Raw genomic sequence first — 15,389 nt, forward strand, 5'->3', positions numbered from 1 at the left:
GGCAGCAGAATAACGAACGCGCAGCGATTCGAATTCAAAGTCGACCCAGGCAAGCTCAGCTTCTCTATAAGAATAGATTAATATATAAGAAAATATTAAGGAAAAACAAAAACAAAAGTACGTTTTCTTCAAAAACAAAATGAGCGACTTGTCGGCACGGGCAATCCCAACCTCGGAAGCCACGTGGGCTGCCGTATACAAAGAGTCGCCGGTAATCATGCACACGTTGTTTTTGCATTCTATCAATTCCTGGAGGACTTCTTTAGTGTCCTGCAGAAAATCCATAAACAAAACTGGTAGATATTCTCATTTATAAAAAGCAAACGCTTCTGTTACGGCAGTTGAAAGTCAGAAACCCCGCAAACGTCAAGTTTCTTTCTGCAAGGTCTCTGTCTTTGCAGCAATGCTGCAATTCTTTACTAGCGAGTTCCTTGGAAAGGGAATAGTAAGATAGAAAGAAAATCAACACGAAAGGGGCTACTCTATATGCCAACGCGATGATCCTGTAGCCCTCCTTGGCCAGCGCAGTGTAGGCTTCGTTATACCAAATAGGTTTGTGCTGGTCATAAGTAAACAATAACAGTCTCTATCGAGATAAAAAAACACTCGCACTTTCACAGAGTCTTTCAAAAGAGTGTAAATGCGTTCAGGACTGCCTTTTGCAAAGCAGTAAAACCTTTTATTTCCGCGATGCTAAATGAATATAGTCAAAACTAGATATTAAGTAAAACTGTCGACATTCAACTTCAGAATAGCTGGCAATAACGGACATCCGCTGCAGAGAAGATAAAAAGTGATGGCGATGAAGAATTTCTACAGGCGCCCCCTTCATGCATTTCGATTCGTTATGAAACACTATAACGAAGTAACAAATAAGCAAAATGCGATAATTGTCCCGCATAGAAGTCAACACTCAAGCGGAAGTGCATAGCGCCCATCGCTTCCCCACGAGATGCTCAGAAGAGCAGCGACCTCCAGCGGATCGCCGTGGAGTTTTCCGGAAGAAAAGAAGACCGAATGGCAGGCAGCAACGACCAGGCGAAATTCTTTCGGTGCATTTTCAGCGGGAATCAAAGTGGTGCTGGGAGGCAAACAAGTGAAGACTTTTCCGCACACACAAAGTGAATAAAAAGTACAAGTTTTTTGGTGCTTCCAGAGAGGAAGGAACCACTCCTGCTACCTGCAATCTTTCAGAAGTCAGCGTGCCTAAGCGTGCCGCATAAGAATAGAAAAGATCAACACAACTAGCGCTAGAATACCCGTTTTATCGAAGCAACACACCGAAACGGAGCCTGCAAGAGGAATCCGAAAGGGTTCGGTGCAAAACACAGAAAGGTACATCAAAGCCGACAGAGAGGTGTTCACTGCGAGAGCCTGCAAGTCGCACAGTTATACAGGAAAGACGCCTTAAAAAAAATAGTATAAGTGCCATCTGCATGGGGAGATCCGGCGGAACGACAGACGTGATAATCAGAATGCAGTGCAAAAGAAGATCAAATCTTGAACGCTTTCCTTCACTCAAGCCGCGATGAAGCACGTATCCTATACTAATGGATCAAAAGAAGTGTGTAAAGCTGGAAAATAATAAAAAACCCGAAGAAAGCAAGGCAAAGCAAAGCAAAAAGCCCAAAAGTAAAGCCGCCTCTAAAGAATCGCCCGTCACCTTTTCAGTACTGAATTCTTTATAACAAAAAATATTAAAAAAGCGACAGCATCCCGACAAAAACCTACCGATTCGCCTAACGAGTTTTCCCTGAGAAGACGCGAATCCCGTTCGAAGTACATAACACGTGACTTTTCCGGCTTCGTTTCGGGCCTCCAGAAGTTGCGTCCCGCCAAAAAGGACATGAATCTACAATTCCAGTGTAAAAGAATAGAACAATTAAATCCATAATTCAAGGAAAGCGAGGAAGTAAAAAGTGTAGAAGAACCTGTCTTCGCTTTTTGCGTCGAGATTTCTCTCGGAAGGCGCGATGGCTTCCTTTAATAAAGGAATACTTTCTCCAGTCAACGTAGACTCATTAACAACAGCAGATCCTTCTAACTAGAAATTTAATCTCATAAACAATTTTAAAAGTCTTTAAAAAGGGAAAGGAACGCACAAGCAAGCAGTCGCAGGGGATAGTTGCTTCGTCCTCCTTTCCGCCTTGAATGTGGATCAAGTCTCCAGGAACTAAGTCTTCTGTAGAAAGCAAAATCCACTTTTTGTTCCGAAACGCTTCACACCTTCCACAATTATAAAATTTAAAGGCAAAAGATCATTCATAGAAAAACACACGCGGTTGCTTTGTTTCCCATCCCGCGAATTTTTTGGATGTTCATTCTTCTTGATTGCACTACGGAAGCTTCAAAGCCGAGTATCATTACCAAGTTAAATAAAGAGTACTGCCAGTATTCCTATGCAGTACGATCAATAAATCTCTCAGTAAATTAAAAAAAATTTGAAAATTCAAAAAATTTAAGAGCACACAAAAATGATTATTAAAATTTCAATACCTCCAAGCACCACAACGCAACACAAAAGACTTGAAACACAAAAAAGGGAGACGTGATTTGCTCTATATACATTTCCAAAAAGGTGGGCATGGGAATCTCAAATCGATTAAGACCGAAGCGCCTTCGCTTTTCCTTAACCTTCAGTTGGCAAAAAAAATATTAAATTAGTTTTTTTGAAAAATTATTACAAATAAAAAAACTTCATCATCGTTGTTGATCCCGGTGCTGCTAATAAAACTAGAGATAGGCGTATTTAAATTGCACTTTACTTTCTCGAAAGAATTAGTTTCGCAAGTATACTCAAAACGGACTTTCTGGAAAACGAAGCTGGGCCTCTATAAAATTAATAAATTACTAAAAGATAATAATTTATTACACGAATTAAAATGACTTTAGAATTTAAGTCAGTAAGCTCCACCAGCGAAGGCTTTCCGCGGTGCTTACGAGGAATAACTTTGACTAAGTGGGCCTCTCCCAACGATTTAACGGTTTTACAGGTAATAAAAGCTTTAAAACTAACGGACCAATACTAATTAAATTAAAAAGACTAGGAAATTACAAGGAAAAAACCTTTTTTACTCAAATGTAAAACCCTAACGTAAATATAAAACGTAACCTGCAATAACTGCCAAAGAATGACTAAAGAAATAATAACGCATAAAGTGAAAGATGCCCAAAAGTCTGGTTGCCAAAAGTAAGGCAGCTCTTCTTCTTTGTTAAAAGTCTTAAAATATATTAATCAAAAAAGGAAATAGAAATTTAAAGTTAACGCACTGCTTCAACTTGATAAAACCATGATGACTCTGGTTTAAAAAACCAAGAGTAATCGCCTTCATTTCCAATAGCGCTGATATTATTTGGGCTCTCTTCTCCAACTACGTTATCAAAAACGTTTTCATGGGCATTAAAATCATAAACCATCCCTTCACCGAAAGTTCCTTCAAACTCTGATAACTGAACATCGCGTTGCTTATGAAGAGTTTCAGTTAATTGTCGACCAGAGGTGTCATAGCACCATTTTAAAGTATAAAAGAGAAGCAATATGAAGATAAGCACATCCAATCTCTAGAATACAATTTATAAAAAGCCCAATGTTATTAAGTAAGTCAGTATTAAATGTTGTGACTAAATAAAAGAATTAGGTAAGACCTGGTATAAAGGGCGCCGTCTATGCAATGTTAGCGACGTAATCGTTTTACTGTCGCACCTTAACATTTGTTAAAATTTCCATACAATGTAACAAAAAAAATAAGGCAAACAACAAACAGTTTATAGCTCTTGCTTAACCCTCAATGGGTGAAAGTTTATTAAATTGCCAAGTAAAAATGAGTCAATATCGATCAGCTTGTGTAATTTATACAATTGATGTTCTCAAATGGTTTAAAAAATCAATAAATTTTATAATATTTATGTATTAATTTGCCGTAGTAAATTATAAAAGAAATTTTACATAATTTTTATTTCGTAGTCATTATAACTAGTCCCACTGTTTACCTGCGCTTTTGTTAGCCACCAGCATGACAGTTAATATATAGCAAGCCCACGCTGCAAAATTTTCCAGCTCTGCGCCCCTCTCCCCCTTTGCCGTTCTGTTTACCTCTTAGCCTAACGCACTGTAGTCAGTCACGCAGTGTTTACATCCAAAACTTTTAGTTTATAGAACTAACGCTCGTATTCTTCACCAACACAGAATTTCAAAAACGCCCTACAGCCTCTGACTCTAATTATTAAGTGATTCAATAAATGCTTTTCACATATCCTTAGATGGAGCATGACAATTTTTTTTTAAAAAAATTATATTTTACCTAAGGATTTTATGTGTAATATAAAAGTTGTTAGAGGTAACTACTATTATTTTTAATTTTTCTGCTGGTAATTTAAGTCTGGTAATTTAGTCAAACAAGTATAAAAAGGTAGTACAACCAATTTTTAAGGTTCCTTTTTAGTAGTGTCGCTTTAACCATCTGTCTGTGTAGATGAAGTCTATTTTGGAATGTAGAAGTTTATTTAGTCGCTAACTTTTTAATAGAGAAGAAGTTCTTAATAAAATAATTTTTATGACTTATAGTATTCGTTAAAAGTTTTTTTTAAAAGTTTTGAAGTTGATCATATAAATTAAGAATTTATTATCCAAGCTTAATGTTAGGTAATAAACGACGAATAAAACACTTTCTGCCACCTGTTTGAAGAGCAAACTTTTATTTTTTATTATTATTTTTTTAATGACTATTAATATTTTAAAAAAGGACATAACTTTAATAAAAGCAAAGAGCTTTTGTGTTTAAAAGTAGCAAACGTTACCCTCAGAGGGAAAACTAAAAGGGAGTTTTCATGTACACAACTAGGCCAATTAACACCGAATACTCGATCAGGTTAGTGGCCTACAAAGTAAAGTTTTTGCCTACATTTAAGCAAAATTCTTATATAGTTTGGCTTTACTCCCATCCTGACTACGTCAGACACTAAACGCGCAGGTCGGAACGGCGGCAGCGTGACCATCCCATGATTAGTGAGCGAGCTAATCTATTAGCTGTTAGTGAGTTTAGTTAGCCGTTCGTAGGTCGAAATGGCATTCGTAAGAGAGTAACGTCTAGCGCTGTGCCCGCCATAACACGCAGCAGCCACGCCTTATCTCACCTGAAGCGAAGCAGTATCTCAGACAACAGAATGTGTAGGTCAAAAATTGGTCGGATGCACAATACATACAAGCGTCGCTTGTTGCAGAACGGGAGTTTGCTTTCAGAGCTAGTTAAGTGCGTAACGCTCGGCCGCCATAACAGCTTATTGTTAATGCTGACTCCTATAAATATCGCCTGAAAAACGCGTTATATCTGCGCCTTTAAAAACCAGTGGCATTGGTAAATGCATTTCTTCGCTGTAAAATAAACTTTGCTCTTCACCCGTTAAGAGCAATTACTCGTTGATGATACCCACTGTTAAGTAAATAGGTCACTTTTCAGATAGTTCTACCGTATATATGTCGTTTTCTGCCGCAAAATCGCTGTGGTACAGGTAAAATAGTGGTAAAAAGAGGCATTCCGCAAACTGTTGTGGTGTGCTAATAACTTTTTCGTAATGCGTCGGTGTAGTTGACTCAATCGTTCATTTATATTTAGTGCGCTACAACTCCTTCGTCACTCGAGTGAGACATCGACGCTCGCAAATAAGCGCCTTCAACTTTGTCAACAGTAGTGTTCAGAAAGGCGGTTGTTAACGATAGGACGGACAAGTTTAGCCTTAACATGGACGCCTTTCCTTATGAGGGCAGAAATTCTTTTATTATGACCTCAAATCCTAAGGATGGTGGGTTAAGAATGGGGTGATCGGTAAAAAGAAAAGGGTTGCGGAGTGAAAACCTGTGGATATGTTATGTGTAATGAGTTAATTATTATTAATCGACGAGTTGCAAAAATTATTTTCTTCCAGGTAAAAGTATAACTTTATCACAGGTGTCAGAGAAAATAACTTATAAACTAAATGCTCGAAAGATTCTGAAGGTTGTGCGTTAGGCACCTAGTATTTGTGAATCAAATGTTCAAAGATTTTATTTTGCAGGTGCTTTTTACTTAATCCTCGCTGCAATTAAATATTACACCTGTAATAGGATTTATTGGACTATATCACTTTTAAAGATTTTGAGCCTCGGGTAAAATACTACTTTACACTAAATTGATTAACTTATGACCATGAATTTAAGAAATAACGAAAGCTTGAATAGCGGGAATCCTTTACATTTTGAGATTAATAAGTAACTCATCATTATTAACTATACTTTTATTAGTAGTAATGAATAACAAAAACAGAATTGATGACAAATATTTAGCAAGCAGTAAGCCAGTAAACAACGCAGTTCTTTCAAAGGAAACTACTCAAAAGGAATTTACAAAGTTTTTAAGCGCTTTAAACAAACGTTTGGTTGAGTCGGAAAGAAATTTTCAAGCAGAATCCGAGAAAATCTTAAAAATTTTGAAAGAGACGCAAGAAATTCAGTTTTTGATAAAAGAGTTAAAGCTTTCATCAAATAGAGTTACTAGAGAGTTTCCTTGTAAAAAAAAAATATTAAAGCCTTCTTTAGATTCAGCTTCCAACTGCTTACCTATCAAATTGCGTAAGAAAAAAAAGATAAATCCCATCCGTGTTAAAAAGAAACAAAAGTTTGGAAAAGAGCCTGCCCTTCGAAATAAGAAAATAAGTTATTATTATAATAATAACCTAAAAGTAAGAGCTAAAAAAAAATTGCTTTCTGAGGAAAACCAAGCTAGAAAACAGGACTCAATGATCAGTGAAGCCTTCTCAGGGTCGAAATACTCAAATACTAAGCATCTTGGTGTTAAAAACTCAAAACACCTCGAAAGTAAAACTATAAAGTTGCCTTCAGCGACTCAAGAGTTATTTCAGTCTCCCTGTAACATGACTTCTCTCTATCCTGGTCATGATCCTCGCGATGTTATTGATATTGGCGACTACGTGGCCGTTAAAAACAGACAGGGTATGTATTTTACGGTTTACTATTATTAATAAAAACGAAGTTATATTATCACAGGTTCAATTGGAACTGTTAAATTTATAGGAAAAACTCATTTCAAGGAGGGTATCTGGTTCGGCTTACAACTTGAAAGTGACCACTGCGGAAAAAATGATGGCAAAGTTGATGGAAAATTTTATTTCAAATGTCTTCCTAACAAAGGTTTATTTGTTAGAGAGGAAAACCTTATTAAACTAAAGTAAAATATATCTATACATTTTTAAAATCTTAAAGAAACTCTAAATTTAAGAGCAGCTACAATGATTTTGGTCATTGGGTGAAAATATTTATATTAAACTTAAACAGCAACTCATTCTACTAAAAGTCAACTTTATCTGTAGAAAATAATACTTCTGTAAGTTATTACTTATTTATTATGTACTGTTAAGTATGAAAAATTTCATATTGTAAGTAAATAAAAAATAAAATACCTTCCCGAATAAAACATGCTTGTAACCTAAAAACGGTTTATAATTTCACCTGCTATTTATTAGACCTTATTAGCCTCATACTTTGAAATAAATTTTGCTGATAGCATAAGTTAAAACAAATTCGACGTTTGCTAGTCACCCCGTAAGCATAGCCTCGAGCTGCAACGAAGAAAGTACTTTACTGAAGAGCAAACCAAGATTTGGGAGCAAACAACAATCTTAAACAGCTTACCAATCCTAAATCTGGGCTAGTAGTCGTTGTTAATCTTCCCCAGGAGCATTCTCAGAGCAATTCACTAAACAATACAACTTTACATCTTAAATTTATATCTAAAACTACAATTTTAAATGATTCGATTCAAGTGATTAAACAAACAGATATATTGGAATTATAACTATATTTTTCTTGTTAATATTGATTAGTCTTCTTTAAAGTTATGTAAAGATTTTAAGTAAAATGCTGCACTGTCATACAATAGAACACTTAAACAATATAATAAGACCTTCCTGTAGTCATACCTATTTCGAGTTTTAAATCTATGTGTTCTCAAGTGAAACTATTCTAAAAAAGAGTAGTTAACACGTCATTTTTTATAATATTTAATTCAGTTTGTTGATGTATAGGCTTAATAACTTAACTGTTAAACAGTTTTGGGGCGAGTATGTCGAACGATATATATTAACTAGTTTAAGATCCTCTATTTATATTAAAATTATAGCTCTACTGATTTTACTAAATATCCGAGTGCAAAAGTAAAAGACTTTAAAAACTTTGTAAGTAGCCACTCAATAAATCTTCCTCCGCTATGTCTACTTTAAGGTAGAAGGCAACGCCGCCTTTAACTTACTTAGTGTAGCAACTTTCGGTTTTAAAAAAATTATACTTGTGACATCAATAGCTATTTAACATCAAAGAGCTCGTTACTAGAATTTTAACATCTAGTGTTTTTACCATTGCGCAGTTAGGATGATGTGTACTGATTATAACAAGTCATAAACTGTCGATACCAGACAAAAAGGTTTGGTCCTCAGGGTGAGGGTATGAACCGCTGCTTCACCTTCAATAAAACCTTGTTTTATATCTTTTTGACCACAAAGGTTTAATTTATACCACGTGGGAGGGTAAACCCAACACTATAAACATTAGCAATAACCTAACTAAACAACAGTTTAGTAAAAAGTCAAAAAGCGGACATTATAGATTTAATTTCCCCATTATGAAAATAGTTTTTTAAAATTTTTGCAAAGTGTAACTAAGACCTAGTAGCTTAGCCCGGTCAGTTGACCATAGCGCTGTAATTATTAAATTGATATCAAAAAAGGTAGCAAAATTTTCAACTGTACCTAGAAAACACAAACGTTGGAGACCGAGACTGAAGGATGGGGGCTAAGTGGAGGGTTCTTAGCTGGTGCTACTCCAACCAATTAGGGCGAAAATTTTGCTGTTTGGGTGCCTATTATATGGGTGGGTCTCAGACCCGCATGCAGGGTTTCGAGGTTTAAAAAGGTATTGCCAACTTAAAGAAGCTAACTCTACTACGAAGGTTCAGATGAACTATAAGTAGCCGACAGGGAAGTTATATCAGAATTTATGAGGGCTATAGGTTAAACACGCTACCAACATAGACCGGAAAAGAAAGTCTTATCGGTGGAAATTGAACCCACCAACTTGAGTATTCGCGTCAATGCTCTTATCCTGGCGTGATGGTTTTACATAACTGTTAATTTAGACCCCCCAAAAAAGAACGAGCAGTTCATCAAAGTCTGATACTACTTAATTATTGGTCGAATATTTATACTAAAACCATTGACAAATTCGGTAATATGCGTAAAACAAGATTTCCCACTTGCCCTTCTTCAGGACAAGCAGTCATTTTAAACGCAGCGCTTTGCGTAGCTTATACTTTTTAATTATAATGCCTAACTATATAATATAAAGTAAGAGTAGAACTAGAACACTTTTCTTTTATTAAAAATACTTTGCATTACACTTGAAAGACTTAGGTCTCCCGAGAGAGTACGTTGTTTTAAGGTTTTATACTCTTCTTGTGCTCGCGTATATTACTAACATGTTTGTAATTAAACGAATTGACTCTTGTACATGCACTGTACCAACTTTTTAAGCTACTTTTAATGGTCTGCGCACTTATCAATAACCTATTATTGGGGATCATTAAACTATAATGACTTAATGTCGGTTTTCGCTTTTCGGCGTGGCGAAAAATTTAACAAATAAAGTGTCCTATGCCCCGTTTTAAGTCCGTCGCCTAGAAGAAAGGATTATCATTAAATTTAAATATTGTATGGGTAAGGAAACTAGAATACAAAATGAAGTTAAAGCGAAAACCATTTAACAAGGAAAGGGGGTATGACAGGACTCGATACTTGAGATGAACTACTCTTCTTAAGATGGACGACTACTTTTTGGCAGGGTAGAATATCTAACACATAGCTAATCAAAGATATAAATGCTTGTTAAAAAGCTTCCTGGTTAAGCACTGCATTTAACTCTTCTTTGGCACGCTATTCCCAAGCAATATTTACTCAGAAGGTGACACATAGTTGGCATGATTTTTATATCCTTTAGCACTGACATACTATTTTCAGCCTCTTTAAAACATAAACCATTTAATCTTTTCAATTTCCTTCAAGAGGAGTTTATAACCATATGAAAAAGAAAGGTCTCCTTTCTGTAATACTAGGTTAGAAATAGGAGAAATATCGCTTCTGGACTATGTCCTTTAGCCGGTAAAAGACTGCTAGAAAACCGTTATTGGGAGAGGTTACCACTAGTATGAGAACCTGAAGATCAGCCAGCATAATTAACATCGCTTAAATTACACTTTACGGATGCTCTACCAAAAAATTAACACGACTCCCTCAGCCGCAGGGCGTGAACATCTTTACCCTAATGTTTAAGTGAAATTTAACTAAATGAAAAATTATTCAGTTTGCATAACCTAATTTTAGAATTTGGAAGAAAAATCATATATATTCGATGTAGTTACAGAGAAAGCGAATAGATACCAAGTAGTGTTTAGGCAACATACTATTCTACTGTTATCATCTTAAGTCATTCTGTTTATTTAAAACTTTTCATGGTTTTACTTTTAACTGGAATGAACAAAGAACTACTTTTATCGCAAGGACGCCCTCGAACGCACCATACTACGGTTAGTTAATAATATTACCTTGCTTAATTTGAGGTTCATGAAAGAACTCATTAAAACTTATGTTCAAAATCTACCGTACAAACTAGTTAGTCTTAAGAAGACTAACCGATAACTGGAATTAAAGTTAATTGTAAAAGATCATCTCTACTAAACCTTTTTTAATAATTGTAACAATTAGGAAGTTTTGCTCTGAATTCTTTTTAATAGGCAAATTTCGCATAAATTGTATAATAAGTATTTCAGGCGCTTCGCAGGTGAATTAGTAGCCTTAGATATAAATTTAGTTATCCCTATTAAGATAAGCCTGCGGGCCCCCTCTGGCGGAAGCTTTTAGTCGGGGAGGCTTGGCTAGCTGGTCTTCAGACGCTCTCGGGTCTAGTACTCGAAGGTATCTCTTCTGGTGGTGGTATTCAGCGTTTTTCCATTGAGGAAAAGAAATAGGCTAAAGCAGTTAAAGTCATAGTTAGTATTAGTCGTAGTACGCCATTGTTAAAAAAAATAAATAAGACAGGCCTGCTAAGGCTATTTATTGTGAAATGCTTCTTACTTACAAGGTGCTCAAAGCATTTGAAATAGCAAAAATTCACTCTTATCTGCCTGAGCAAACAGAAACATTAACATTTTCTACTGACGGCAAACGTTGCATTACTTCAGTTGGTAGCGAGAAAATAGTGCTATACGACTGTAACAGTGGCTTGTATATATATATATATATATATATATATATAACTATTAATGTTTAATATAGGATTTTTTTATATAAAATTTCAAAAATTATTTTAGTTAAGAGAAACTATTTTTTGGTAGAGGGGTATATACCATTTTGAGGTGTGATTTTTTTTGTAAATAAAATATTTGTTTCACAAAGAGATTTGAAAACTATTAATATAAAAAAGTATGGAATTGGAGTCGTTGAACATACTTATTGCGAAAACACCATTTTACATACTTCCACTAGATTGGACGGTTTCTATTTATTTATTCTAAAGATTCTCTCATAGTTGAGTAAACTTTATATATACACTTTTAGCCCTTTAACCTATATTTTTTACCGTCAACATTTAAATAAACGTAGATAACATCCGTCATCTTTCATTGCACGACAATAAATATCTCTGTTACTTTCAAGGCCACACTAATAGGTCCTAAATTATAACTGGTTTCACTTTCGATTTAGCTATATTTGTTATCTGCTAAATAACCTGCCTTTTATTTATAAATAATGAGCCCGCTCTATAAAATGGTAGATTTGTGTTTTTATATTTTTTAAGTTGAGTCAAATAAACAAGGGTCTTTTTAATTTATGTTTCAATGAAAAGTAATTATGTTGAGCTTAGAACGATTGTAAAAGCATTCGCACTTATTTGTAAGCTATAATTGTTGACTTTCCAGATGTACTGACAGTTTCTTTTTGTTTCTTATTTAAACATGTAAGCTTTAAAATTAAGTGTACCACTAAACATCCGCTTTGTTAAAAATAGTTTAACTTTTTTGTGAAATAATTTTAATATTTTTATTCGTTGCCTCTTTGCAGTAGTAGCTTCCTTAGCTATATATATGTTCAGCATCGAAATCAGGTTTGGTATTAGAGAATTTAATGTTTTATGACTGTAAGTAAAAATAAATTCTATTTGACTTTGACAAATTAAAAAATTTAAAAACTTTTAAGGGTGAAAGTTTTAAATATGGCTCCTTATACTGACCGGTTCTTGTCTGGCGCGGCAGACGGCACCGTTCGTCTATGGGATTTGCGGTCGCCCCGCTGTCAGGGCTGCCTTCAGGCCGGTGGGCTGCCTATACCCCTCTTTGATCCACAAGGTTCAAACTTTGCTGTGGCCTTGGATGCAAAATCTATAAAAATTTATTCGTTAGCCAAGTTTCTCTCGGTAAGCACTTAGTTTACTCGTTATTGTTACAATTTTAATTGTTGATTATTTAAGGGGCCTGCTTGTACATTTACCTTCGATCTTCCTGAGTTGTTGACTTCTGAATGGCGACTCCTTCGTTACAGCCCCGACGGGAAAAGCCTACTTATCGCCACGAACGGTGATCACTTTCTCGTGGATGTTTCTAATGTTTTTCTTTTTATTCAGTTTCTTTACTTTGAGAATAATGTTTTCCCTTAAGGGCGCCATCCACGCAAAGTTATCAGGCCACGTCAACGCGCAAGACGTGTGCTTTTCCCCGGACGGCCGGTTTGTACTTAGTGGTATCTTCCCTTTTCTTTTAATCTTCAATTTTTTTTTTCCATTGCAAATCTTGCAGGCTCGGAAGACGGTGGCATCTACTGCTGGGATCTGAAAGGAGAATTAGTTTACGCCTTTGAGGGGCACAAAACCGCTATCAGGCAAGTTAGATTTAATCCAAAGTTCATGATGGTTGCCTCTGCCGCTGAATGCTTGGTAAAAGCTAAGTTTTATATTAACGTCTTAAATATTAAATAAACTGAAATAGGCTTTCTGGATTCCGAACTTAAAGAAATTAGACTTTTGATGTCGTTAAAAATAAAGTTGATTCATGAATATTAAGGGGACACCACGCTTCGAAATTTATCCTTTGCTCTAAAATAACTATTAAATAATTCTCCTAGTAAAGCAAAGTTTTCCGACTAATAATCTCTATAGTTGAAGTTTACAGTGAAACCTCAGTGTAAACAGATCTTTATCATATAACTATAGAAACTAACTATATTTTAGTTTAAAATTTAGTAGAACGAGTAAGCGTGTAGTAGATTTTTGCTATCTGCTCGTTGCTATAAGGATTTCAGGCCTGTCTTGCAATTTAAAATCCTTAACAACTTGGGCGATTATGAAGTGAATAGTAGTAACAAATTTTTAAGTACGAAGGAGGAATCCCTCCGGATAACTGTTAAGCAGGACAGCAACGTCCGCCGATCCGGCTATATAGCGCAGAGATGCTGAAATTTGATGGCTCAAGTGGGGAGAGCTACGTTTCACTGAGGATGCAGATCTCATTTTTCGCTTTGCATTAACTCCTGCAACTTGTATTTTTATTCTAGACGCTCTCCATACTATAGAACATCAATCGAATATGCTTTCTTTTTTAAGGTTTAGTGGCCATTACAAACGGATTCTAAACCCTTCACGGGTTTGATCTTGAGGAAGAGATTCGTCAACAAAATATTTAACAGTTTGTAGTCGTTGTCCTTGCTGTTGCTTGATAGTTGAGTTTGCTCGATCAACGTAAGCTGCGCTCTTCTTTATATATTATAACGACCTGAGGTATGTAAAACAATATAAAAACTTATGAAGTTCAATTGTGTGCGTTAAGTAGCTTTTATATTACACCTTAAGAGACATTATCCTGGCAGCAGCCATCGGGTTTCGTTGTGTATGTGTACAGATATAAATATTTTCGGCTATCGGGCAATAAAAATAAAGTAAGGGGTAATTTTTAATGAGGAATAAGGAGAAGTAAATATATTTTCTATAAAAAACTAAGTTTCTGTTTTTGCTGCTCCTCTCCGTCTTTCTAGTGGCATACATAACTATGAAACTAACAATATTTTTTTACAACTTAAAAATTATTTTTCGTACACGTTCAACTTTAAAAGCATCCATCTTTTATTGTGCTTATTAATTTAAAGAAAATACTATTTTAGTCTGCTTGAAGTTGTTGGAAAACCGTAATTTTCGCGGAAAAAAATGTTATGGTACACAATAAACGCTAATCCGAGCGTACCTAGTTCTACGAGGATCTTGCTGAGTTCTATATTTTTCTCTTTCTCCTTTTATTACCGTACCTATATTAAAAGCGCTACTATTTTACTAAGTGTGCGTATAAAAAATATAGAGAGTTTGGCTTAGCTTAAAATGCTTTCTTATATAAAATATATGCATTCCCGTGCATTAAGAAACTTTTAGCTGCTAGTGACCACTCTTAATTTAAGAGTTGAACCAGAAAAAGAAGTTACTTACTCAACTAGCGGTGTATAAAACAAACAGTACAAAGTTAGTAGTAATAAATACCAAGAATTAGTTTGAATAACAAGGAGACAAGATATTTCGTAAATAAAAAAGTCTTCTCTAAAAGACAACTATACTAATAATAAAGTAGTAAAAAAAATTCTTTCGACCTCAATAACTACATAAAATTTTCTATCGTAGTGTTTACAAAACTTTTATATTTTTATTATAAATAATAGGGCAAAAGTTAAAGTGACGTTATCAATTATACACAGAATAATTTAGGTAAAAGTTCAACTACAAAAGAATAACTTTTTGATTACATCTTTATTATTATTATTATTTAAATGCTGTATTAACTAAACAATTTCTAATAAAAACTTACGTATTTTGTAAAATAAAGTATGCATCGGCTAAATTAACCAATCTTATATACACAAAGCAACTAAAATAACTAATAGCGCAACTCCAAAAAATAAATTTTTTAAGGTAATCCTGATTTTATTTTAAGGTGTACTTAAAAAAGATTCCTATTTAAAAACATATATTAAAAAAGAGCGCAACAGCCAATCTCATACAGAATTAAATAATCAAGTAAAATTTAAACAAATAATTTTGAACACAATTTTATTAATGCTGTGCAGAATGAAAAGTTTCTGGTAGAGATTTCCAAATTTCTATTAGCAAAGAGTGCATCGGCTTTTGAATCCAAAGTGAATAAGCTTTTAATAAAAAACTTTTCTCTGTCTTCCACTGGTTTATTAAGGATGCTCGAGTACAAATCTACAAAAAATTAGAAACTTAATTATAACATTAAGGCTGACCCGCAACCAGAATA

The 15,389-nt window shown here is 34.8% G+C and overlaps 2 protein-coding genes and 1 long non-coding RNA gene across 4 annotated transcripts; 2 read left to right on the forward strand and 1 right to left on the reverse strand.

Moving 5' to 3' along the window:
* Window positions 1–6: 6 nt before the first annotated feature.
* On the reverse strand, window positions 7–3,737 carry LOC135146611 (probable manganese-transporting ATPase catp-8; the record flags this gene model as incomplete). Its single annotated transcript, XM_064078731.1, has 21 exons — window positions 3,646–3,737; window positions 3,271–3,561; window positions 3,113–3,220; window positions 2,888–3,025; window positions 2,697–2,831; window positions 2,497–2,634; window positions 2,279–2,397; window positions 2,103–2,226; window positions 1,933–2,044; window positions 1,732–1,854; window positions 1,594–1,680; window positions 1,430–1,542; window positions 1,260–1,374; window positions 1,137–1,206; window positions 912–1,081; window positions 746–855; window positions 613–693; window positions 482–559; window positions 326–430; window positions 122–270; window positions 7–64 (listed from the first exon to the last, which is right to left on the reverse strand). Coding segments are annotated over exons 1-21 (2,490 nt in total), but the record flags the coding sequence as incomplete, so codon positions are not given.
* Window positions 3,738–11,084: 7,347 nt separating this feature from the next.
* On the forward strand, window positions 11,085–11,767 carry LOC135146569 (uncharacterized). Its single transcript, XR_010283876.1, has 3 exons — window positions 11,085–11,322; window positions 11,494–11,591; window positions 11,701–11,767. It is a non-coding gene; the product is annotated as an uncharacterized LOC135146569 (long non-coding RNA).
* Window positions 11,768–12,321: 554 nt separating this feature from the next.
* LOC135146564 (WD repeat-containing protein 82-A-like) lies at window positions 12,322–13,134 on the forward strand. Of its 2 annotated transcripts, none has more exons than XR_010283871.1 (5): window positions 12,322–12,511; window positions 12,566–12,700; window positions 12,753–12,834; window positions 12,891–13,027; window positions 13,080–13,134. XR_010283871.1 is itself a non-coding variant. In XM_064078692.1 (5 exons), exons 2-5 carry the CDS (start codon window positions 12,616–12,618, stop codon window positions 13,116–13,118), a joined length of 300 nt encoding a protein of 99 aa, XP_063934762.1. In that variant the 5' UTR covers window positions 12,322–12,511; window positions 12,566–12,615; the 3' UTR covers window positions 13,119–13,134. The 2 variants fall into 2 exon arrangements, 1 of the variants encoding a protein (XP_063934762.1); XM_064078692.1 differs by having other exon boundaries at window positions 12,566–12,671; window positions 12,753–12,820.
* The last annotated feature ends 2,255 nt before the right edge of the window (window positions 13,135–15,389 follow it).

Source organism: Zophobas morio, unplaced genomic scaffold (assembly GCF_036711695.1).
Source record: "Zophobas morio isolate AGI-343-1 ecotype UQ-CSIRO unplaced genomic scaffold, CSIRO_AGI_Zmor_V1 ptg000243l, whole genome shotgun sequence".
Classification (NCBI taxonomy): domain Eukaryota; kingdom Metazoa; phylum Arthropoda; class Insecta; order Coleoptera; family Tenebrionidae; genus Zophobas; species Zophobas morio.

Excerpts from the sequence above, each read along its gene's own strand:
- LOC135146564 (XM_064078692.1), top strand. The coding sequence starts at position 12,616 with ATGGCGACTCCTTCGTTACAGCCCCGACGGGAAAAGCCTACTTATCGC. Across the intron at positions 12,821-12,890 it reads TGCTTTTCCCCGGACGGCCG|GCTCGGAAGACGGTGGCATC; the intron begins GTTTGTACTTAG and ends CAAATCTTGCAG. Across the intron at positions 13,028-13,079 it reads CCTCTGCCGCTGAATGCTTG|GCTTTCTGGATTCCGAACTT; the intron begins GTAAAAGCTAAG and ends AAACTGAAATAG.